Source organism: Heteronotia binoei, chromosome 12 (genome assembly GCF_032191835.1).
Source record: "Heteronotia binoei isolate CCM8104 ecotype False Entrance Well chromosome 12, APGP_CSIRO_Hbin_v1, whole genome shotgun sequence".
Lineage (NCBI taxonomy): Eukaryota > Metazoa > Chordata > Lepidosauria > Squamata > Gekkonidae > Heteronotia > Heteronotia binoei.
Genome location: NC_083234.1, coordinates 56,686,615 through 56,710,217, shown reverse-complemented (window position 1 = coordinate 56,710,217; position 23,603 = coordinate 56,686,615). Strand labels below are relative to the sequence as shown.

At 43.5% G+C, this 23,603-nt stretch overlaps 1 protein-coding gene across 2 annotated transcripts in view; it reads left to right on the top strand.

Moving 5' to 3' along the window:
* Positions 1 to 6,154: 6,154 nt before the first annotated feature.
* The window catches only part of RGS3 (regulator of G protein signaling 3), a 98,955-nt gene continuing 81,506 nt past the window's right edge, over positions 6,155 to 23,603 (top strand). The window contains exons 1-3 of one of the 2 annotated variants that reach the window (XM_060251819.1): positions 6,155 to 6,239; positions 13,945 to 14,094; positions 23,160 to 23,210. In XM_060251819.1, the coding sequence (XP_060107802.1) occupies positions 13,947 to 14,094; positions 23,160 to 23,210 (199 nt within the window). In that variant the 5' untranslated portion in view covers positions 6,155 to 6,239; positions 13,945 to 13,946. Of the gene's footprint in view, positions 6,240 to 13,944; positions 14,095 to 16,201; positions 16,405 to 23,159; positions 23,211 to 23,603 lie in introns of those variants that run through there. The other variant, XM_060251820.1, reaches the window with a different exon arrangement.

Sequence of the window (23,603 nt, the reverse complement as noted above, 5' to 3'; positions counted from 1 at the left end):
AGATCTGGAAGATAGAACAACGAAAATGGAAATGGAGAGAGCTAGGTATAAACTGAGGCTTCAAAACATAATAGAGGAAAAAGGTGAAGATATATATAAGAATATTGAGGAAATCCTAACAACAGGAGAGGATCAGCCAACTAAAGATATAATGCAAGAAGTTGATTGGATAAGAAGGGTTGCAACAACATACACTAAAAAATCCAATCTACCAAGAGAAGTTCATGTGAGATTTTTGAAGGTCTCAACATGTGAAAAAGTCCTGAAAATGGCTAGAGAAAATGACCTGAGGTGGAAAGGGAACAAAATCCAAGTGCTGAAGGATATACCATGGAGTATAAGGCAGAGAAGAGAGAGTTACAAAAAACTGACAGTTTGGCTGAGTAAACAATCCATCTCCTTTAGATGGTTAGTCCCAGAAGGGATTTTTTTCATGTTTCAAAGTAAAAGGATTAATTTAACCTCTGTGGAGAAAATGCAAGAATTTTGGAGGGAGAATGTAGACATAGAGGCTCAAGAGTCTCAAGAGTCAGATGAGGATGAGGATCAAGAAGAAGGGGAAGAAGCAAGCGGAATCAATAAAGAAAGTGCTAAGAAGAAAACAAACGGAAAGACAAGGATAAAGACAAGACTACAAGTCCTAAAAGAAAGGGGAAAATTATTAGATAGTAATTTACAGACGGAAAAATGAAGAAAGGGGGACTCAAGATCACATCGGTGAATATAAATGGTTTGAATGCACCGCAAAAAAGGAAGAAGACTTTTCATCAATTACAAAAAACTAACTCAGATATAATATGTATGCAAGAGACGCATATCAAGGAGGAAGACCGAAATTACCTGCTGAATAAAAAATTGGGAACCCTATATCATTCCTCAGACCAAAAGAAAAAAAAAAGAGGAGTGGCTATATACATTAAAGAAGGGATAGAATCCAAGTTACTTCACAGGGATGAAATAGGGAGAATAGTTTTGGTAGAAATCGAACTGGAAGGCCAAAAAACGATTGTGGGAAATATTTATGCACCCAATAATAATCAGGAAAAATTCTTCGCTGGTTTACATCAAAAATTGACGGAATTTGAAGCAACAAATTATTGCATCATGGGAGATTTTAATGCAGTGGTGGATGTTTACAAAGATAAAAAAATTGGGAAAAAGAAGACCAAAAAGATACGTGGCTCTCTACCGAAAACCTTCTTTAAAATGATGGACGAGCTAAATATGATAGATATCTGGAGAATGAAGAATCCTCGAACAAATGATTACACCTTCTATTCTCAAGTTCACGATTCTTGGTCGAGAATAGATATGGGATGGATGTCAACATCAGTGGCAATAAAGGTGGATAAAGCGGATATACTTCCTAAAACCTTTGCAGATCACAGCCCAGTGCAGATAACCTTAGAAAAAGCAAGATGGAAACCTCGTTGGACCCTGAATCTCCAAATATTGAAAGATAAGAAATTTGTGGAAGAATCCAAAGAGAAAATCAAAATGTTTTTTGAGTGTAATAGGGAGGAAGATTCCCCTATACAAACTATCTGGGATGCTTTTAAAGCGTTCTTTAGGGGATTAGCAATTGGCTACTCAGCGCAAAGGAGAAGGCAAAGAACACAAAGATATAATGAATTATTGTCAAGCTTGAAGAAACAAGAAGATCTACAGAAAATAAATAGCACGGAACAGATAAGAATGAAGATTCAGATATTACAACATCAAATAAACCTAATACTTCAGGAGGAACTAGAGAAAAAACTGACTTGGGCCAAACAACACTATTTTGAAAATGCGAATAAGACTGGCAGATGGCTTGCATTTAAGCTGAGAAAAGAGAGGGAAAAAAGAATTATTAAATCCCTGAAAGATGAGAGGCAACTAGAAATGACACAGAAATCCCAAATAGAAGAAATAGTTAAAAAGTTTTATCAAAAGTTATATCAAGAACAGAATTTGAAGGAAAACCAGCAAATGGAGTATATAGAACAAACTAAGTTATAACGACTAACAAACCAGCAACGGGATTCTTTGAATGATCCAATAACAATACAGGAGATTGTAGAAGCAATAAGGGTACAGAAAAACAACAAAACTCCTGGATTAGATGGCTTGCCAATAGAATTTTATAGATGCTTTGAAGAAACCCTTTTATTACCTTATAAAAAAGTTCTGGAAGGGATATATAGAACAAATGAGATTCCGGGATCATGGAAGGAGGCCTTAATTTCGCTGCTACATAAGGAAGGAACTGATCCAGTTGAAATCAAAAATTATAGACCGATCTCCCTATTAAATGCAGACTATAAAATTTTTGCAGCTATACTAGCGAAAAGGCTGAAAAAAATCCTACCAGATATAATACACGAGGATCAGTTAGGCTTCATACCCGGGAGAGTTATGAGGCAAAACCTAAGAATGATAATGAATATCCTGGAATACTACAAAGAACACCCCGAGAAACAGTTCGCAGCAATAACATTGGATGCTGAAAAAGCGTTTGATAACGTTAACTGGACCTTTATGCTGAAAACACTGAATCGGATTGGCTGCGGAGAGAATTTAGTGAAATTGGTTAAATCGATCTATACAGACCAAAAGGCAAGGATTAATGTCAACGGATCTATGACAGACCCAATAATGATTGGACAGGGAACAAGACAAGGCTGCCCGCTATCACCTATTCTATTTGTACTAACACTAGAACCTTTATTACAGAGAATGAGATAAAACATGGAAATCAAAGGGGTCAAAATTAGAAAGGAAGTTTACAAAATACAAGCGTTTGCAGACGATATTCTAATTACCTTGGAAGATCCTAATTGCTCAATAGCAGAACTGAAGAAAACCTTACAGCAATATGGGGAGGTAGCGGGCTTTAAAATTAATTTTCAAAAAACAAAATTCTTGTCCCAAAATATGACAAAAGAACAGATCTTAGAATTGGAAGCCAAATCAGGATTTTGTTGTGAAAGGAAAGTTAAATATTTAGGTATATACTTAACAGCTGATTTAAAAACCCTGGTAAGGGATAATTATGAAAAAATCTTAAAGGAAATCAAAACAGATCTAGAACGATGGAATGACCTACAAATTTCCCTTATGGGAAGAATATCATCAATTAAAATGAATATACTTCCAAGAATATTATTTTTGTTCCAAATGCTACCAATAATATTACCCAAATCGTTTTTTAAACAGCTGAATAAAATGGTAGCAAGGTTCATCTGGCAAAATAAAAAACCGCGGATTAAGTTGAAAATTCTTCAGGATAGCAAAGAAAGAGGAGGCTTCGCCTTGCCTGACTGGCAAACTTATCATAAAGCTTGTATTTTAACATGGGTCAAGGACTGGTTACTTCTAAAAAATAAAAGACTCTTAACAATGGAAGGAGCGGATTTGACCAAAGGACGGCATGCCTTTATTTGGTATGATCACCCAACAAAAGGAAGCAAATTTTTGAGACATGAAATAAGGAAATCCTTATATAAAAACTGGTTAGAGATTAAAAATTTAATATACAAATATACTCCTAAATGGCTTTCCCCGGTGGAGGCATCGACTCAACCCCACCTTTTCAACTGGGAAGAGGATTATACATATGGAAGCTTGTTAAATGCTAGACAGGAACTGAATGTAGAAATAATTTCTAAAATGGATTGGTGGTTGAGAACACAAGTGAAATCTAGGTATAAGTCAGATAAGGGGTTAGGTTTTTCAAAAAATTTAAATAAATTTGATGATATCATATTTGAATCTGATAGAAAAATGATCTCCAGATGTTATACATGGCTGTTAGAAACTAAGATGCAAGAGGAAAATGTGAAGGAAAGCTGGATTAAATGGCTGCAAGAATTCGGATATACTCTTGATTTAGATAATTGGGAAAAAATATGGAGGGAAAATAATAAGCTGTTTAAATCCTCTCTATTAAAAGAAAACCTGTACAAAATGGTCTACCGTTGGTACTATACCCCCGAAAGACTCTCCAAAGCGTTTCCAAATAGTTCAGATAAATGCTGGAAATGCGCAAAAGTTAAGGGCTCGTTATATCATTTGTGGTGGAAATGTGATTACGCTAAAAAATATTGGTTACAAATATCTATCTGGACCCAAAAGATGTTAAAAATAAGAATCCCTCATGTACCTGAACTATACTTATTGAACATTTGTCAAACTTCACTACCTAAAAAAGCCAAAAGATTGTTACTGCATATTATAACAATATCTAGGATATTGTATGCGAAATACTGGAAGAAGCCGCAAACTCCAAATAAGAATGAATTTTTGTCTAAATTAATGGAAGCAGCTGAAATGGATACACTAACTTGTAGATTGAAAGGAGGAAATATGGAAGAATGTAAGGAGACATGGAGCCCGATGTATGAATGGGCTAAAACGCTAGGATTTGAAATGACAGGGAAATATTGAAATTGATAATTTTTAATGACTCATCGCTCCACTAAGTGTTGTTTGGGGTCGTTTGTTATGTGTTGTTTGGTAGGGTTTGTTAGGTGTGTTTGTTAGGTAGTAAGTATATGTTGGTATTGTATGTGTGAGTATATGTATGATTATTCTTGATTATATATGTGATAATAAAAATTATTCAAATCAGAAAAAAAAAGAAGCTCTCAGGTGGCTTAGAAATATTAAGATCACAATAGAAAAACTACTTCTGAAAAGCATCAGTAAAAAATCCAGCACATAATTTAGGCCTCGTACCAGTACCCGTGAATAAATAAGTTGGCCACATTGGTCAACACAAATATGTTGTGCAAAAGAAGAGAGAATATTTAAACATTACACACATTACAGGTCATAATGGTCTGTTAGCCACCCCGAGCCCACTAACAGGGATGGCGGGATATACATATAAATAAATAAGAGTACACAGGTTGGGTCTAGGATCTCCACCTTGTGCAACAGTGAGTTTCAGGTTCCCTTTTGGATGGGGACCATGTGTGTGGAGAAGGGGCCTCAGCCTTCCCTCTGTGTCATTTTGCTGAGTTGAAACAATGCACAATTTGACTTACTAGGGAAACTCGTGGCTTTTCCCACCCAAATAGTTTCAAGTTAAAAACAGAAAGCAGGAGGAAGATGGGAAAAATCAGAGGTAAGCCCATTAGGGGTTAAAGGTGGACCCTTGGTCTAGAATAAGTAATTGACTTCATTTCAGTATTAACTTTCTCCAGTGGTATCCTTGTTCAAGAAGTGTAGAGCGCTGCATTAGTGACTTTATTTTCCTGCTCTTACTTTCTTACCACACCTGCCCGAAGCAATATGAAGAGAAACTTGATGGATGGGTATAGATGAAATTGGTTTTTGAGAAAAGAGCTGCAGTATTCCCTGTACAGGAGCAAAATTTCCATACCATCCTAACCTCTGGCTGCCATCTGTGAGCCTTCTGGCAAATGTTGCCTTTGATTTTTAAAGGCTATGTGTTTTGACACTGCATTTAACAAAACAACACTGACTCTTATGCTTTGCAGGGGGCGATAGGGAAAGAGTCTCTCAGCAGCTCAGCTGGGGATGGAAACAGCTCCTCTGCAATTCCTCCCTGAAAATTGTTGACTGCTATAGTCAACGTTGGCTGACTGCTGTGAACAAGGCTCAAGTTAATCCCTCAACTCAAGTTAGTTCCCAGCAGGGCTCTCAAGGTAGCGCAGCTGTAGTTCCTTACTCAATTCTTTAGGTGGAAATTGAAGTCTAGGCTGATTTTGAACAATATTTGGCAAACACACCGCAGACCAGAGGAGAGGATCCTGAGGTACTGTTATTTTTTAGTATCCTCCTGAACAAAACACATCTTATTCCATTATCTCTGAACTGGGGAGGAAAACTGGTTTCAGTTGGAGAGCCTGGCAAAAGGTATGCATTCTTCTTAGGCAGCAGGGGGAAGAGATGGTCCAGGTAGTGAGCATGTCTGGCTTTCAAAAATTCCTACCACTAGGCAAAACAGACTGGTAAGTTTCTGCTGGGCTCCTTGGGGCAGAAGTCCTTGCAGCTTGTTGGGGGATTTCTTGGCAATGCCACACTTGTAAGGAAAAAAAAGACATGTTCTGGGACTCCTCCTCTTTGGAAACTGTTAATCCTCCCATTCTCTCTCCCTCCTCCCCTGCCTTTTATCCTTAGCAGACGGACAATCCCAGTATCAACGGCTTACTGGCAGCTGTTATCCGTTTGGCTGTTCCTTTGAGAGCCTTTTAGTCTTCCTTTGGATATTTCCTTGGCCCCATTTACAGGTAAGGGCCAGATTTCCCTTCTGTAGGAGATGGTTTTGTTTTGTTCAAAGGCTGATGGATAGGCAAATGATGGGTCTGGCTGTGTGGAAAGTCCCAAGGCATAGGGGGTTTTTAATGGTTTTTTAATGGTTTAATGGTTTTAATAAAGCAGAGCTTATGGGAACGAAGTCAGTGGGGTGGATGCTTTGAAAGCAGGGGATGTTTCTGATGTGATCCAGGAGTCAGAATTGAACTTGACATCTAAGGAGGTCTGAGTTCAAGTTCTTTGTCTGCCACAGGCTCATTGTAAAACTTTGCATGAATCACTGTTAGCCTCAGTTTCTTGTCACTACAAACACAGGGATGCCTGTGAAAAGGCTTGAAACATTTTTTATATGCGCTGTGCAATTCTTTTAGGGGCAGCACTCACATCCATATATTTCTCTTGGTTTCTCATTGCTCATTTACTTGATGGACCGGTAGTTGAATGTGTGAACAGAGTCTGATGGAAAATGCAGCATAGGAAATGATGTGAAAAATTTAATCTGTGGTGTTTATAATATATTTTATTTATAGATTAAATGTATGGATCTCTCAATCCCTGAGTTCACAGCGCTCTGGGCAGTATACAACAAGAGTAAAATACAATATAAACATTATTTGAGTAAATAAAATCATTCAGTATAATCTAAAAGCAGTTCCCAGTTGGCATCCATGAATCCAGTTTCTTTAAACTAGTTCCAGATTGTGTTGCTGCCTCGCAGGTAAGGGAGGAGGCCGAAAGAAGAGAAAAAATGGAAGGGGGGGGGTTGCCAGCCGTGTTACAGCCTGTTAAATCTTGCAATGATGCATTCACAAAGGCAGGTCATCACTTGAGCTTGAAGCTATTAAGAGTCCAGCAGCCATAAAAGTCCAGAAGTAGAAAAGAATATATATTTAAAAATCTGATTTTCCACACCAAGAAACAGTTATGATGTATCATTCTAGCATTGCAGGGGCAGAAGAAAATCTAACAACTAATTCTGAATTTTGAAGTCATGCATCAGAACTGCTTTGAATGGAAGGCAACAGTTTTCTGCATTGCCAGAGCTTCACACTTTTTTTTTGGTAAGAGGGAAACTGCAAAATTGCAAGCAGGTTTAGGATGGGGCGGATTAACATAACAGCAGACTTTTTCAGGTGGGTGTTTAACCCTTTCAGTGCCCTCTGATTATCACTTGCAATGTCCCTAAGTTTTTTTTTTTTTAACCCTGCTTTTCCTCATGGCAGGAGGGGATTCAAATTGGGCATGGGCAGCAGCGATGATGATGATTATGGGTATAGACTCACAGATAGGAAAGAAGAGGCAACAGACAAGCTTGTACCAACGTTGCTACCTTGCTTGTGTCTAAGGTGGGCAGCCTCTGCAGCCCTGCTGCCACCACAGGGTCCCTCAGCTGGTTTGTCCTTGGGCTGTTTTAACATCCCACTGAGCCCAGCTGTGTAGAAAGAAGAGCAGTCTGAGGGGATCATTTGCTGGGAGGTATCAGAAGTTGCAGAAAAGGTTAAACAATCCTTGTCCCCCTTTCCAATTCACCGCTGCAGATGCCCACCACAAACACAAGCCTGCATTCATTTTTTATTACTTTGTTTACTTCATTTATATTCAGCCTTTCTCTGTAATAGGGACCCAGAGGGGATTCATTTTACCCTCACAACAACCCTGTGAGGAAGGTTCAGCTGAGAGTAACTGGCCTAAGATCACTCAGCAAGTTTCTTTGTGTCTCTCAGATCCTAATCTGACACTCTGTCACTAGACAACAGGGACAGTTATAGTTTTGAGAAGAAAGTTTGCTGGTCTAACATAGCAAAAACAACTAGTTTGCCCACTAGCACCTTAGGGCCTCACAATTTGTTACATTTTGCTTCCTTTTCTGGCAATCACATGTGTGCTGCAAGTTCCAGGCTTGGAACTAAATTCCTTGGCGTGTGTGTGTGTGTGGGGGGGGGCTAACTTGGATAGAGGTCACAACACATGGAGAAAGGGGACTTAAGATCCTCTGTATGACATTTTCTGAACCTAAAATGACCCTGGGCAGGGAGGAGTGATTTGCCCTATTGTGGAAAGATTTGTGTACAGATGGGCTGCACGCAAGTTTCCCCAGTGGGGCAAATAGCACCCCTTGGAGGGGCCACTTTGGTTAGGAAAATTTACTGAGTGGGGGAAGGCTGCACCACAGTCCTCAACCAAATTTGCTTGCGCCTGGGAACTGAGTTCTGAACACATAACTTGCAAGGGATTTCTGACTGCAAGAACACCAGGAAAGCATATTAATTTTATTTATTTAATATATATCCTGGCTTTCTTTCCAGCTGGGAAAAACTGGCTGACAATATTCTCCTATCCATTTTATCCTCACAACAACTGTCAGATATAGGTTTGACTGGCCCAAGGTCACCCAGTGAGTTACCATGGCATGAATGGGGATTCAAACCTGGGTCTCCCAGATTTAGTCTGATACTCTTCTAGTTAGTTCTGGTTGACACGGGCTGGCAGGAGAGTGTGTTGTGGCATTTCAACTAGCTTTTTCTAAATGTGTTTCTTTTGGTAAAGAAATCTCTGCAACAGGAATGTAGGACAACAGGGGAGGAAGGCTTTCCTCTCCCTCTCTTCCCTTTGCTGCAGTGGTATTCTGTTTGCAAGTAGTTCTTAACATGGAGGAGCGTTCCAAAACGTGATCCTCCACCTTAAGTGGTGCAGCCCATTCTACTGTCTCAAGTCTTTGCATGTGTGAATGCTACAGAAGCTCTTGCAAGCAGGAAAGTCCATTTTACCCCAAGTGCTCCTAGCAAAAGGAGCCTTAGAGCACCCCCTTGCCCACCCACCTCCAGCCTCCAACTACAGAGCAAAGTACAGGTTACTCATTAAAGCAAGGACTTCTGAAAGGCAGAGATTTGCAACTGATTAACTTCAGGAGAGCAGGAGATGAAATTTGCTACCCTGCCCCAGGGTGCACACAGCTTTGGTTGGGACCTTCCTGTGAGGTCTCGTGCATATGTACAGTTTCAGTCTTTCTCAACAGTGTATGTGAGAAAGTCATATCTAATTCACAGGTTGCCAGCTTTTCAGTCAGGCTCTGTAGCCATGCCTTTTACAGCAGTTCCACATTTTGACATTAGCAGGTAACAACCTTTTAATATCTCCTTAATGTGAGAAGCTGCACACCTACTGATTGCTGCATATAAAGCTGCTGTTAAAGGCATAGGAATAGGCCATAGTAGATTTCTTTCCTGGTCAGTGGGCAATCCTAATACAGGTAGAGCTGAAAATGTTTCTGTATTTATTTGTTTTTTATTTTATTCATTTACAGCCTGCCTTTCTCACTGACACTCAAAAAATGTTTAAAAATCTGACAGCATAAGACATCTAATAAACAGCATTCACAGTTGTGCAGAAGAGGAAGTTCTGGAAAGTTCAGAAAAATTGCAGTGCTGAACTTTCTCTGTCCACACTGCAAATAAAAATCCAGGAGCACGATCGCTTTTGGCATCCAGTCACCCAACATCTGGCTGTTTTCCATTGTGGCTCTTTAGGAGATTGGTTAATGTAACAAAACAAGCACCAAATCTGGGGTATCAATTTCATTTCAAACATTCCACCTCGACCTTCTCAGCTAAAAAACCCTCATAACTTCCAAAAATTAAAACAAAAACAATAAAACAGATTGTTCAATACCAGGAACAAAATGTTTACTGGCAACAGATCTTTTTGATTCTGTTGGTTGAGTAGCCTGCTACCTTATGCTTTGCTAGAGATTCAGGAATTCCTCCCCCACCCTGCAAGTACACTTTATTTCTTTGTTTGTTGGGCTACATTAAGAAAGAGAGTCTCTCTCAAGTTTACCCCCCTCGCCCCAGTTACTGTTAAGCTGCATTAAAGAAACAATGACCTTGGGTTACTCTCCCTCGTTCTTCCCAGAGCCTCTTCTGTCTCCTCCTCAACAGGAGATTTACACACAGAGAGAAAAAATGCAATAAAATGCAGACTTTAGGAAGCTGTGTTTGAACGTTTGAGGGAGTTTCTAGGATACAACTGATGGTATGCAAGGCAAGAAGGAAAAAAATGCTTGTTATGTTTAGAAATGGACGGCCGCCATGGTGAGGAAAGACTGGGCCTCCAAAGCATACAAGGGCTGCCTGATGTAAAGGGCAGAATGGATTGGTGAGGACTTGCATTGGGGTTGCTGTAGGGCACTGGCTGATGTACAGTCATGGTATGAGCTGTGGGCAGGGAAATCCTTGCCCTGTGAGAATGTAAGACCAAAGTGTCCATCTTGTTCATGATGTCTTTTTCCTGCCAATGGCCAATCAGATCCTATCTCTGGGAAGTCCCCAGGTAAAGCTGCATTTTAGCTGCTAGTGGTCCCATGCTGCCTCTGAACATGGAGACTTTATTTAGCCATCATAGATAATTGCCTTCAGTGGTCTTAGAAGGCTGATGCTTTGCTGAGCATTGCCAGCCTCTGCAACTAGGCCTGGCTTTAAAGAGCCTGTATTTGTATCTCTGTTGGGGTGAAACCTAAACTCCCCCCTTTCCTATTTCTCCTGCTAGTTTTTATTTTCACTGCAACAGCTAGGCCATTCATTTCTTTCTTTTGCCACAAACTCATTAGGGGGCTGTAAAGAAGACACTTAGATTCTATGTTCGCCCTCTGCTATATGAGATTCATAAAACTGGCCTATCTCACAGGGCTGTTATGAAGGCTACCAAGCATATATGAAGGGATTGGATCATTGAAAATAGGGCTGCCAACCTCTAGGTGGTGGCTGGAAACCTCCCACTATTACAGTTGATCTCCAGGTGACAGAGATCAGTTCATCTGGGGAAAATAGCTGCTTTGGAAGCTGGACTCTATGGCACTGTATCCCACTGAAGTCCTTCCCCTCCCCAAACCCCACCCTTCTCAGGCTTCAGCCCCGCAGTCTCCAGACTCCCTTCCCAACCTTATGTGTAAATGCGAAGTGTCAGCGTCACTCAGTTTTTACTGGGAAGAACATGAACACTAACAGCACGTCAGATATATATATATCTGTGTGTATGTATGTATGCATTCATGTATGTAGCAGTGTAACTTTCAGGTATGGGAAAGATTGCAGCTAAGTGGTGAAAACACAGACTGAAACAAAATGCTGTGAGGATGCTAACCCATCCCCTACAACCCACCCCCACCCCAGTCTAGTTTAGAAAAACAAACCTGGAAACATGGCTCCAGGAGTATGTCTAATCTTTAGAATAATCTAGGCTAGTTGCCATGCTGGGGCTGCAAGTTCCACAAGTTGGTATTCCATTGCAGGTCTCCCTTCCAAGTCCTTGCCAGGGTCTGCCCTGCTTAGCTTCCAAGATCTGACAAGTTCAAACTGCTTGGCTGGGCTATGCAGGTCACAGCTCCTCCTGATTTCCAAGAACAAATCAGTTGAAAAGATAATGAAATTCCCCGGAAGGTGATCTATGTGGCCAACCTGATTTATAGACTCTCTCTGTCCAAAATCACAGCTCTCTTGGGGGTAGAGAGAGAATGAGTCCATTCCAGATGCCAATCCATTGTTTTGCAAAGGGTTGAGAATTTATGTGCACTGGGTTAATATTGTTTAAGCATAACCAAAGGAAAGTCATTTGCTCTGGGGAAAAACATTGTTCTCCGGCAGGCTGTAGGAAGGCTGAACCCCTTAGTGCAGCCAATTTGCTAGCTTGAGATGAACTAAAAGGCCATTTTTGCCACAGAATGATCATGTGGCACATAGTTATTTCTGTTGCTAGATGCTGCTCAATTCCTTGAGCCCTTCCTGGGCAGTGCTTCCTGGGTTTGGTTTCCTTTGGATGAGAGTGCTGGAGCATTATTTTTCTTCTTTACAAATATATAAGCAGAGAGAAGATGGTGGCAAAGAGGCACTCCTGTAAAGTAAAATAGTGACTGTCCCACATGCTGTCAAGAGATAAACTCAGTTTCTTCCAAGGAACCAGAAACTCACATCTACAGCTGGGGTTGCCAACCTCGAGGTGGTAGCTGGAGATCTCCTGGGATTACAGCTGATCTCCAGGTAGAAGAGATCAGTTCACCTGGAGAAAATGGCCACTTTGGACTGTGGTCTATGGCATGATACCCCATGGAAGTCCCTCTCCTCCCTGGGCTCCACCCCCAAAATCTCCAGGTATTTCCCAACCTGGAGCTGGCAGCCATACATATGCCACCAATATTACATGTGCTGCACTCCCCAAGTACTGAAATTGTCTGGCAGGGTCCCTTCTGGGTTTACTAGTTTCTTGTGCATGTTAGTTGTTTTGATATTTATGTTCCAGTCCTCCTCCCAATGGAGACATATAGCAGTTCCCCTCCACCCCTCTCTGTTTTATCTTCACAACAACACTGTGAGAGTGAGTGACTGGTCACCCAGTAAGGTCACCCAGTAAGTTTCCATGGCAGAGGCAGAATTCAAACCTGAATCTCCTAGATCCTTGTGATATTTGTGTTATTTATGGATATATACAAGTAAAGCACAGTTAGCACTGAAGAGGCACTTCTGTATGAGGCAGTAAATATAGAATTTCACATCAGGTCCTGGAAAGGTGGAGGTGAGGAGAAATCTAGCTGTACTCTACAAGGTTTTGCCTTCAGCTGACTTGCACCTGACCACTTCTCCCTCAAACCTTGTTTTCACAATACGCATGTATATAAGCTTTGCTGGAACCTGGAACAAGAGGGCATAAGAAACTGGAGCATTTCAACATGAGAAGGCCTTGCTGGATCAGACCAGTGGTCCATGTAGTCCAGCATCCTCTTTCACACAGTGGTTGACCAGTGACCCTGAAGGGCCAACAGACAGGGCACAGAGGCCAAGGCCTTCCCCAGTGCTGCATCCTAGCACTGACATTTAGATAAGGTCGCCAGGTCCTCACTGGCCACTGGCAGGGGATGGGGGCAGCGGGTTGTGGTGGCAGGTAGGGTTGCCAGATCCAGGTTGGAAAACTCCTGGGGTTTTGGAGATGGAGCCTGGGGAGGGCAGGGACTTCAGTGAGGTACAATGCCACAGAGTCCATCCTGCAAAGCACATTTTCTCCAGGGGAACTGATCTCTGCAGTCTGGAGATGAGCTGTAGTTCCAGGGGATCCCCAGGACCCACCTGGAGGCTGGCTTTGCTACATGCAGATGTTTATTGGTTCTGGGCATGGAGGTTCCCTTTAGTCATCATGGCTAGCAGGGTCTCCTAACATTTAGCTGATACTGAGGAAAAATCCACAGCCACAGCACTCATATTTTTGTCAAACAACCCCGGCTCCTCTCAGGCATAGCTTTAGGCCAGAGTGAATTGCTCTTCTCTAGGAAGGGCCTGGAGTTCTTCTGGAATTACAACTGATTTCCAGACTACAGAGATCAGTAACCTTGGAGGAAATGGCAACTTCGAAGGGTGGACTCTGTGGCCTTGTACCCTGCTAAAGTCCCTCCCCTTCCCAAACTCTGCCCTCCCCAGGCCCCATCCCCAAATCCCAAGCTGCAGTTTGCAACCCTAGGCCAAAACGTGGGAATAGTGAATAGTAATCACAAAGGAAAGCCACTGGCACATTCACTGAGGGTCACTGTTAAAGAACAGTAGTCACCTTGCAGGGGTGTTGTGACTGGGGTGTACAATTGTGTCACACACAGCACATTATGAGTGCTACTGATATGATAACACTCTGTTTTCCTTTCAGGGATGGAGTCCAAGATGTGCCCTGAGGACCAGGCATCTGAACAGCCTCCAAAGAGAGACTTTTTCAGAGATCAGACTTTACTGAGGAAGCAATCAGAGTTGCTCCTGAGGCGGCGGAGAAAGATCAGCCACGCTTGTGTCAAAGGCAAGGGTAGGTGCTGGTAGATTAGTGAAGTAAGATAGAGTATGGACACCTGAAGCTGCCTTACAGCAAATACTGGCCCTTGAATTCAGTATTTGTCCTGAATCTCAGGCCTGGGACATTTCTGAATAGGTTATTTGGCCAGGGTTCGGAACTGTTGGAAAGCAGGTTTTTTTCCTGCTTCCACACAACAGCGTGGTTCATTTGTGCACCTCCCTGTGTTTCCCTGGCTTTTCTGTAGTCTTTTTTCAAGCTAGCTTTTCTCTAAAGTTTTGCGAAAGATTGCAGTAGGGCTTGGATGACTACTCGGGGGGGGGGGGGGAGTTTGGATTTCCTAGCTCACATGGCTGCCATTTTCCCTGCCTTATACCTTGGCAGCTATTTTCTCCCCCTGCTACCAAGGAGCTTCTTTTTTTTTAAAAAGAAGGCAATTAAATGCTGAGAAGTGGCTCAGGCTGAGTCGTCTGAAGCTGAATCCAACAAAGACAGAAGTCCTTTGTCTGAGTCGTGGTGGCCTGGGAAGGGAAATCCCTCTACCAGCCTTTGATGGGGTGCCACTGATATTGGCGCCTAAAGTCAAGAGCTTGGGGATGCTACTGGAGCCCACATTGGCTATGGAGGCCCAGATAGCAGCCACTGCAAGATCCGCCTTTTTCCATCTTAGGCGGCCACGACAGTTGGCACCCTTCCTAGAGCACAGCGACTTAGCAACAGTGATTCATGCTACGGTCACCTCGAGACTAGACTACCATAATGCCCTCTGCATGGGGCTGCCCATGTCTCGAATCCGGAAGCTCCAGCTGGTGCAGAATGCTGCAGCCAGGCTGCTACTGGGTCTCTCTATTCGGGATCATGTGCAGCCAGGGCTGCGGAGACTGCATTTAAAAAATGAAAGCTGAATAGTCAGAGAACATGTTACACATATCGTGATAACATTGTACTGCTATAATGATATTCAGTTGCAATTAAAACACAAAACTGAGGGCAAACCCCCTGTTTCCCTGGAGAGTGGGGATGCATGTGGCCTGGAGACAGGGATAGGAAAATGTGGGGAAACCTGGCAACTGGAATCCACTTTGCCTCTTCTATGTTGCATTAGCAGCTGCAGCAGCAATGAGAAACCATACAACCTGTCCATGTGTCAAAACACCTTAATCTAGATATACAGCAGAACAGGGTGATAATGGTAGCCTGAACTATGGGTGAGGGATTACACTTTTCTGAAATTTTGTCTCCTTAGTAATTTCCTGCAAATGGGAAACTAGAACAGCATTGGAAAGCCTACCCTTAGAGCTTTTTAGTCTAACATGCTTTTTAAAAAAAAAATTTGCAGGGAAATTTTATACAGGCAACTTGGAAGGAAGGGGGTGAGGTTGTTGGGAAAATTTCAGGAAATACCAGCAGTGAAAAACTTCCAGCTCTTCGTGGTGCTGGCTTGGAGATGCTTTCCACAAAGTTGGGGGGGAGTATCCTTACAGTAGGCAGATTTTTACACATTACAGCCCCTACTTGGAGCATTACTGTTTGGAACAGTTTGGGGTGATCTCCATGAACATTTGCGTTGTCTTCCTGTTATCATAAGTTAACTTCTGTTGGCATCATTGGGGCTTAACTTCTAAGTAAATATGGCTGAGTCTTCAGTAAATCACAGAGGGAGTTGTGTCTAGTAAACAAGGGGCTGCAAGAGTGCTTTTGGATCGGGGGGGGGGTAGACTTCACAAAACTGTTACACACCACAAGAAGTTTGTGCTTTTTTGCCTATGTAAACGGTGTCTAGGTTTCATAGCTCTCAACATGTAGCAGCTAGCATACAAAAAGGGTGCATCTGAGAGCAAAGCGAGAAATCAGGCATGTTGACAAGGTGAATGACTGTAGTGTGTACAGAGGGCAAGATTTCCTGCAGGGTTGAATGCAAAGTTAGTTTGCACCAGCACTGGAAAGGAAAGAGCAAATATTGCAGCTTTGAAAATCAGCTTAGTTGGAGGCGACGGTGCATGTTGTGGGCACGGCAAAGGCTTTGGTGGCTTCAGCAGTCAGGTGCAGTTCTGCTTTCAAATCCACCAATGGGAATCCAGTGCCTTTTGTCCTATTCAAACTGTGGCGGTTAGAACACAAAGCCGTACCCCAGCTGCCTGGGACAAAACTTGGCCTCTCTGAAGTTGCCAAGCTTCATTACAGACTTCAGCTCCTGGGAAAGCAGGCCCGGTATTTTCTGCTGTGGCAATTTGTGAGCCATGGAGTGCAGAACGGTCCACAGAATCTCCCTGTGTTCTAGGCCAGTGAACCATTTAGATTCCTCCTTTCATTTGAAAACATTTGGTGAGTCCAAGCGGGGAGATCGGGGATGAGGGTAAACAGAGGTGGTTGCCAGGAGCTTGTGATTTTTTCCGGGACTGGTGTCTCTCTGTTTGAGGGAAAGAGAGAGTTTCCTGCACGGGAATAGTGTGCATGTCTACGGCAGGAGCTGGCCATGGTCCCGCCTTCCTGTCAGTTCTTAGAAAAGGCTGGGACCCTCAATGGATGAATCCCATGTTGCTGGCAGGGAAGATGGGCTTGTCTTGATCAGTTTCTTGACATTCACATTGGAATACCATGGGTCCTCATCACACAATGTATGTGTGTGTGTGTGTGTGTAGGATTCTCACAATTGAAAGACTTTTCCAGCTATTTCTGTAGCACTTAATACCTGAAGTGGTCCTATGTGGCTGAAATCCTAACCATGCTTGAAACTGCTGAGGACTGCAGTAATCAAGTGAGGAGTCTGGAATAATCTGCAAGTTCTAAACCATCAGCTAATTCCTAGCCTGACAGATGCTCCAGTGTGCATCCCTTCCCTCTCAGGTATGAGGAAAGTGGGAAGATATTAGTGGCCGACAGAGACCCTTTATGTATTCTAACTTTTGGTGCATCTTTCTGGCATTTTGCAAGAGCTCTATTAACTAGGAGTCAATTTGTAGAAAAAAGAGGTGCCAGAGCTCATTAGCACAGCTCATTTGCATATGCCATACACTCCTGACATCACTGGCAGGTGTACTAAATCATATCAGCTCAGCATCTATCTTAAAATGCTTCTTGAATTATAGTTGTCATAATAAAACCTTACTTCCATCATACTTTTAAAATTACTTTCTCCTAGGTGGCCACAGTGGCCTGATGAAGATTTCCATCTGTCTGCTTTATACGTTTTGGTTATTTTACCATTTTTTAATGGGAGGAAATATTAGAAAGTTTGTCAAATCTTAGAGTTCAGCAAAATTATCACAGCAGGTTTGAACAATGGAGCCCAGAAGCAAGTTTTTTTTTAGGGGGGGTGGGGAAGAAAGAGCACAATAAAATTTAGAGGTTCCAGAGCTCTGCTCCTGTGAGCTGCCCAAAATGAGGCTTGCTATTAACTCATTACATGCTTTAGTTTCCTTTCCTTCAAGGAGTTCAGGGTGGCGGCCTTGGTTCTCCCCTCCATTTTATCTTCACAATACCTCTGTGAGGAAGTTGAGACTGAAATAGAGTGACTGGCCAATGTCAGTCAGTGAGCTTCATAACTGAGGGGGGATTTGGATTCATTTCTCCCCAGTCCTAGCCTAGCAGTCTAACCCAGGGGTCCCCAACCTTTTTGAGCCTGTGGGCACCTTTGGAATTTTGACAGAGAGTTGTGGGCACAACCACAAAATGGCCAACTTGTGAGGCAAAGCCACACAAATGCGTGTGTACACATGCATGCACGCACACATGCAGGAAGCCGAAGTGCAGTGGACAAGAGGAATAATTTTTAAAAAAGTACACTGGGAATGAGCAGTGAAAGAGAATAAAACCAACTCTATAGTGGTAGCTGCCACCAACACAATGCTGTTTTAACCTGCTCAGCCAATCAGAAGTCCTGCTGGGCAGGAGCCTCACCTGACCCCACCCACTTTCTCAAAAGGCACCAAGGAAGGTGTTGGTGGGTACTGTGGGCCCAAAGACACGATGTTGGGAACCTCTGTCTAACTGCTGGTTCACAGACCCAAACAGCTTAAAATCTTGGCTTAAAATGCATGCAGACTGTGCTGGATTTGAGCTGAGGCTTGCCAAGGTCAGATACTGTACTCAGTGGTGGTAGTCAGCCCTCTGAAATGTGAAATGGAGTATTGTTTTCGCATCAGTATATAGCTTGACCTTATTTCTTGACTCTGTGATTAACTCTTGCCCAAAACTCAGCTTTTCAGTAATCGCCACTATCCTGAGTGCTTCTTTAAAAGAAGGATGCAAGTTTCTAGTCCTGATAGCTATGAAGGTTAGCTTAAAAACGTCAGAGTGATGCCCCTTTGAAGAAACTTGCAGCTCTGTGTGTGTGATTGGGTGTAGAGATCAGTACAGATGACCCAGTGAGGGAGACAGGCCTGTAGCTACGAGGGGGCCTGTGGGTGAACAGCCCCCTGACTACTAGGCGGGGGCCCCTAACCAGCCTCCAGTGCCTCGGCTGCATCCTTCTCCATTCTGCCATCATCATACACCCTGTTGCTTCTGCTTGCTTAGGGGACTGTGATCATACACAGTTACTTCTCCTTGCTTAGGGGCCGGAAGAATTCTCTGAGCCCTCAGCAAGCAGAAACAATGGGGCACTTTCAGCGTCCAGGACTGAAAGTTAAGCTCTGAGTTGCTTCTGCTTCCTTAGGGGCTGGAAGAAATCTCTGACCCCTCAGCAAGCAGAAACAATGGGGCACTTTCAGCGCCCAGGACTGAAAGTTAAGCTCCGAGTTGCTTCTGCTTCCTTAGGGGCTGGAAGAAATCTCTGACCCCTCAGCAAGCAGAAACAACGGGGCACTTTCAGCGCCCAGGACTGAAAGTTAAGCTCTCGTTGGGCTGACATTGGGCTAGAGGGCGCCTGCAAGAAGAGGCCGTTCTGGCCCTCAAGTGGGGCAGTGGGGGTAGGGAGCGGATGGCTCCATTGCAGACTTTCTCTGCCAGACAGTACAGGATAGGGTAGGCTCGAGGTCCTGGCTGCAGTCCGGGGCTGGGGATCAGTGGAAGTGTGATGTTCACCTGCAGGGGTTTTCTGGCCTGGTCTCGCTGGCCACCCGAGCGAGGGAGCTGCACTTGGGCAGCCTTGGCTCACCCTCCGACAGGAAGAAATCCGAATCAGAGGTCTTGTAGCCCCAGAAGTCAGCTGCGACTTGGTGGCTCCTTCCACACACCCCCCCTTGTCCCGCCGGGTTTGCCTAGCTGGATCATGCTACAGGTAAGGGCAGGAGACCGTGCGGCACGTATCTAAACCTCTGAGTGGCTCCCCACCAGAGCTGCTGGAAGAGGGGTGGAAAGGGATCACGTTGGGGCAACTGTGGGGAGGGGGGAGGCTGTATGGCAACGAGCTGGCAGCTTTCCTCCTCAGCGGTGGTAGGAGAGAAGGCCATGGAGGTTGGGGCCACTATGTGCCCCCCTGAAAAAAATCAGGGCCCCCCAATTCTTCAAATTCTGGCTACGGGGCTGGAGAGGGATGTAGAGATCAGTACATATGACCCTTGCGACTGTTAACAGCACTGGTTTGTGGGTAATGGATGGTTCCTCTGTGTATGAAGCTGGGATAATTGGTGGCACCCAGCTCCAAGAGAGATCCCACTGAGAAAGTCAGAGGAAGCTGGTTAAAAGCATGCCAGTGCCTTACAATGCATAATGTGATTTTGGCCTTGGTTTTAACCAGGCTTGGCAATACCCTGGTTGAAATAAACAGATACAGAAGTAAATTTGCTGGCTTATATTATATTATTATTATATTATATTATATTTTAATGGTATTTTGACTAGCTGGCACAAATCATCTAAGGCAAGGGTGGCGAACGGTAGCGCTTCAGATGTTTTTTGCCTACAACTCCCATCAGCCCCAGCCAGCATGGCCAATGGCTGGGGCTGATGGAAGTTGTAGGCAAAAAACATCTGGAGAGCTACCGTTGGCCACCCCTGATCTAAGTAAAGGACTCTGGAGTGTGCCCTACCTACCACTTACTGGCTCTTAGGGCCCAGTAATTGCCTCTTGCTTAAGCCCTTCCAACCCTGAAGGTTTTCCCTGCTTGAGAGGGGTGCGGCAGCCCATAATCCTGAAAACTCCACTTGGAGTTTCCCTGCTGTGGCCTAGGAGCCTTGTGCAGTCTCCCTGCCAAAACGTCTGCCCCACTGGCTTTGTTTTCTGGGAGAAGATCCTGCTGCTGGCCAGATTCCTCCCAGACAGGCTAGCCAGCTGGGCCAGGCTCCATGTCACACTTGGCTGGGTCCTTGCCATTCTGCTCTCACAGCGGGGCCATTTGCTCAGTGACCCTCTCATTCCCATGGCTCCTGAAATCCGAAGGCCACTCCAAGGCCTCTTGTTGGCCTTGGCTGGGTGAGAAATAGCCAAGAGGGATGGGTGAAGTGGAAAGGGAAAGAGATTGCTCCCAGGTTTGGGGATGCTTCCTCATCGCTTCCTTTTCTAGGGTTTCAAATCAGCCTTGAAAGATGGGAATTAAATAAGAAAAGAGAAAGGTACCTCTGAGCAGATGCAGTGTGTCGTTCTTTTGCTATTGTTGTACATCTTTGCTTTAGGAGACATGGGGCTTCCAAGCTTGGGGGGATTATTTTCAAGAAAGTTGAAGCCCCAGTATTTGTGTAAGGTGTGTGTGTACGCAAACATGTATAATGCTACTGATAGTAATGTTTTTATAAACATCTTAAGCTTTCAGCATATCCTGTTCATGGTATTTCCATCCTACCGAGCTTAGGCTACTAAGGACCTGCTGCAACAAACCTCTACAGAAAGACCTCAAAGAGCATTTTCTGTGATGGCACCCTACCTGTGTTTTTCCGTTCTGCAGGAATTGCCTGGCATCTACTCTTCTGTAGTTGATTAATATGATCCTTCTAGAAATTGTTGCAATGCCTAAGTAATTTGCCGCATTCACTGCAAATAGAAGCTGTAGAGAAAGCTGCTAATCAAGATAACTTTAGAAAAATTAGACAATTGCATGGAGGTCCACCGGAGGCCAATGATCATGGTTCCTAACTAGAGCTTCTGTGTTCAGTAGCAGGATAACTCTGAGTAACATATAGCGAAAACTGATAATGTATTAACTGTTGCCTTCACACCCAGCTGGGTGGATTTACAGAGGCATTTGGCTGGCTGCTGGATATAAAATGCTGGGTTAGATGGACTTTTGGTCTGATTCATCAGGGAAGTTATTGTATGCTTATCCCCTCAACACATATATGTCTGCTACGTTCCGGGTGATTTGAAGTTGTGCCCTGGGAGCTTTCTGCTGCATTACCCTCAACTGAATTTGCTGAATTACAAATTATCATAAAACTTGGAACAAACACCTCCCCAGGACAGAACAGGAATATTGTTTTTTTATCTCATTACAGATACTAAACAACTCTCACTGAGTATAGCTGTGCATCCACAGTGTTCCAATGTATTTCTCTTTTAGAACAGTGTATCAGAATAATGCTCAAATGAGGGATGTGGGCTGTTTGTCTCATTACATATACTAACCCACCTTCCACTATACTTTAATGCACCCTGTCTTTCTAAGGGCTAGCCTATATTATTTCTCTTTTAGAACAGTGTATCAGAATATTTGGGTTTTTTGTTTTTTTGTATTGACATACTCAAATGGGGGATATTGGATGTTTGTCGTATTGCATATACCAACCCATCCTATGGCAAACTATATGGATGTTATAATCTCTTGAGTAAACATGCCCTCTATTTAAACTAACAAAGCCAGAATGTCACCTAGATTTATGGCAACCCTACGACAACAGTCTGCTTTTTATCACCTAGTGTTTTTCAGCTGTTTTGTCCCACACTGACAAACACAGATCCTATTTGTGATTCTTTTAATCTGCTAAAAACATTCCCATGATTCCACACTGCACACATATTAAGAATTGCTGCATCCATTCCCATATGTCTGATGAAGTCTGCTTAAAAGCATACGAAAGCTTACATTCTGAATAAAACTTAGTTGGTCTTAAAGGTGCACTTGTCTACTGCTTTGTTTTGTTGCTTCAGACCAACACGGCTGCCTACTGGGATCTATTACCCTCAACTGTCCGCATGGGGGCACCCTTCATGCATTGCATGCTTCTTCTTGATCTGCAGTCAAATGCTCTACCACTGAGCTATATCCCCTGTTGCATTGCACAGTTCTTGATCTTCAGTAAGTAAGCTGCAGGTTGCTACCCAAGTATCTTCTTCAGGATTACTGTTTTATTTTACTTTTCCACTTTTGTGGACTGTCAACCTTGTTGGCTGTGTGATATTAAAGTAAAGAGCAAACCAGAAAAATTCTGTCTGAGTTTGTGATTGAAATCAGACATTTGGCTTGTAATTTCGTCTTGCAAACTCTATGTTAACCATGCAGAAGTAGAAATCCACAAAAGATGTCCTTTGAGAAGGTATTTAGAGAGCACAAGGCACTGGGGAGCAGCTCTGAGTGATGCACAGAACTGGACTAACCCTTCTACTGCTATCTATTAGACTACCCTGGTCATATGCCTGCAGCTGCTGTTTCTCCATTTGCAAAATGCTTCAAAATCTTGATTGTGTTTCATTTCTGCAACAATCTATTAAGCCCTTGGTCCACAACCTATTTTTAACAGAAGCTGTATTTTTAACTGAGCAAGGGCTGAGAGTCTAGCAACATTGATTCCTGCCTACTGATTCTCTGCCAGATGGCAAAAGGGTTCTTTAATCCCCTCTGCTCCCATTTGAACAGCAAGACAGACTTTAACTAAGCCTTAGCACATTGGCCGCTCATTACTATTCTCCCCACCATCTTGTGTAGTGTACTGGAGCAGGTCACTGGGACTACCTATGGTGACTAAAGGGAACCCCCATAGTCAGAGGCAGGAAATCTCTTAAACCCAGTGCTAGGAGGCACTATCGGGGAAGGCCTCGACTTGTTTGTTCATCCTCCAGGGCATCTGTTTGGCTGCTAAGTGAGACAGGATGCTGGACTACATGGGCCGCTGATATGATCCTGAAGGGCTCTTCTTATGTTCTTGTTCCATCTTCTCTGTCTATTAGGCCACAGATTGCCATTCATGGTCTTTCTTGTCTGCTCTAGGTCAACTGAAGCTCTCCATCAATATGCAAGGCAAGGACCTTATGCTGTACGGTGAGTAGCTGCTGCCTGGGTCTAATGGGATCAGGATGTGTGCACTGCTTTATGTGTCCAGGGACACTGAAGGGAGGCAGGATGCGTCACGTCCATAGCAGATCTTGAATGGCTGATCTGAGAGACATTGGAAAGTGATTCAATGCCCAAGGTCTGACCAAAGGAGGGAACTACCAGGGGATCAGCTATGCTTGCCAAGGAAACATCTGTACACCTAGAAGCTAGAACAGGTTTACTGGTAGTCCCCTATTCTGCATCAGGATTGCTCTGTGGCAGATCAAATAGGGCAGGGGTGGCCAAAGGTAGCTCTCCAGATGTTCTTTGCTTACAACTCCCATTAGCCCCAGCCAGCATGGCCAATGGCTGGAGCTGATGGGAGTTGTAGGCAAAAAA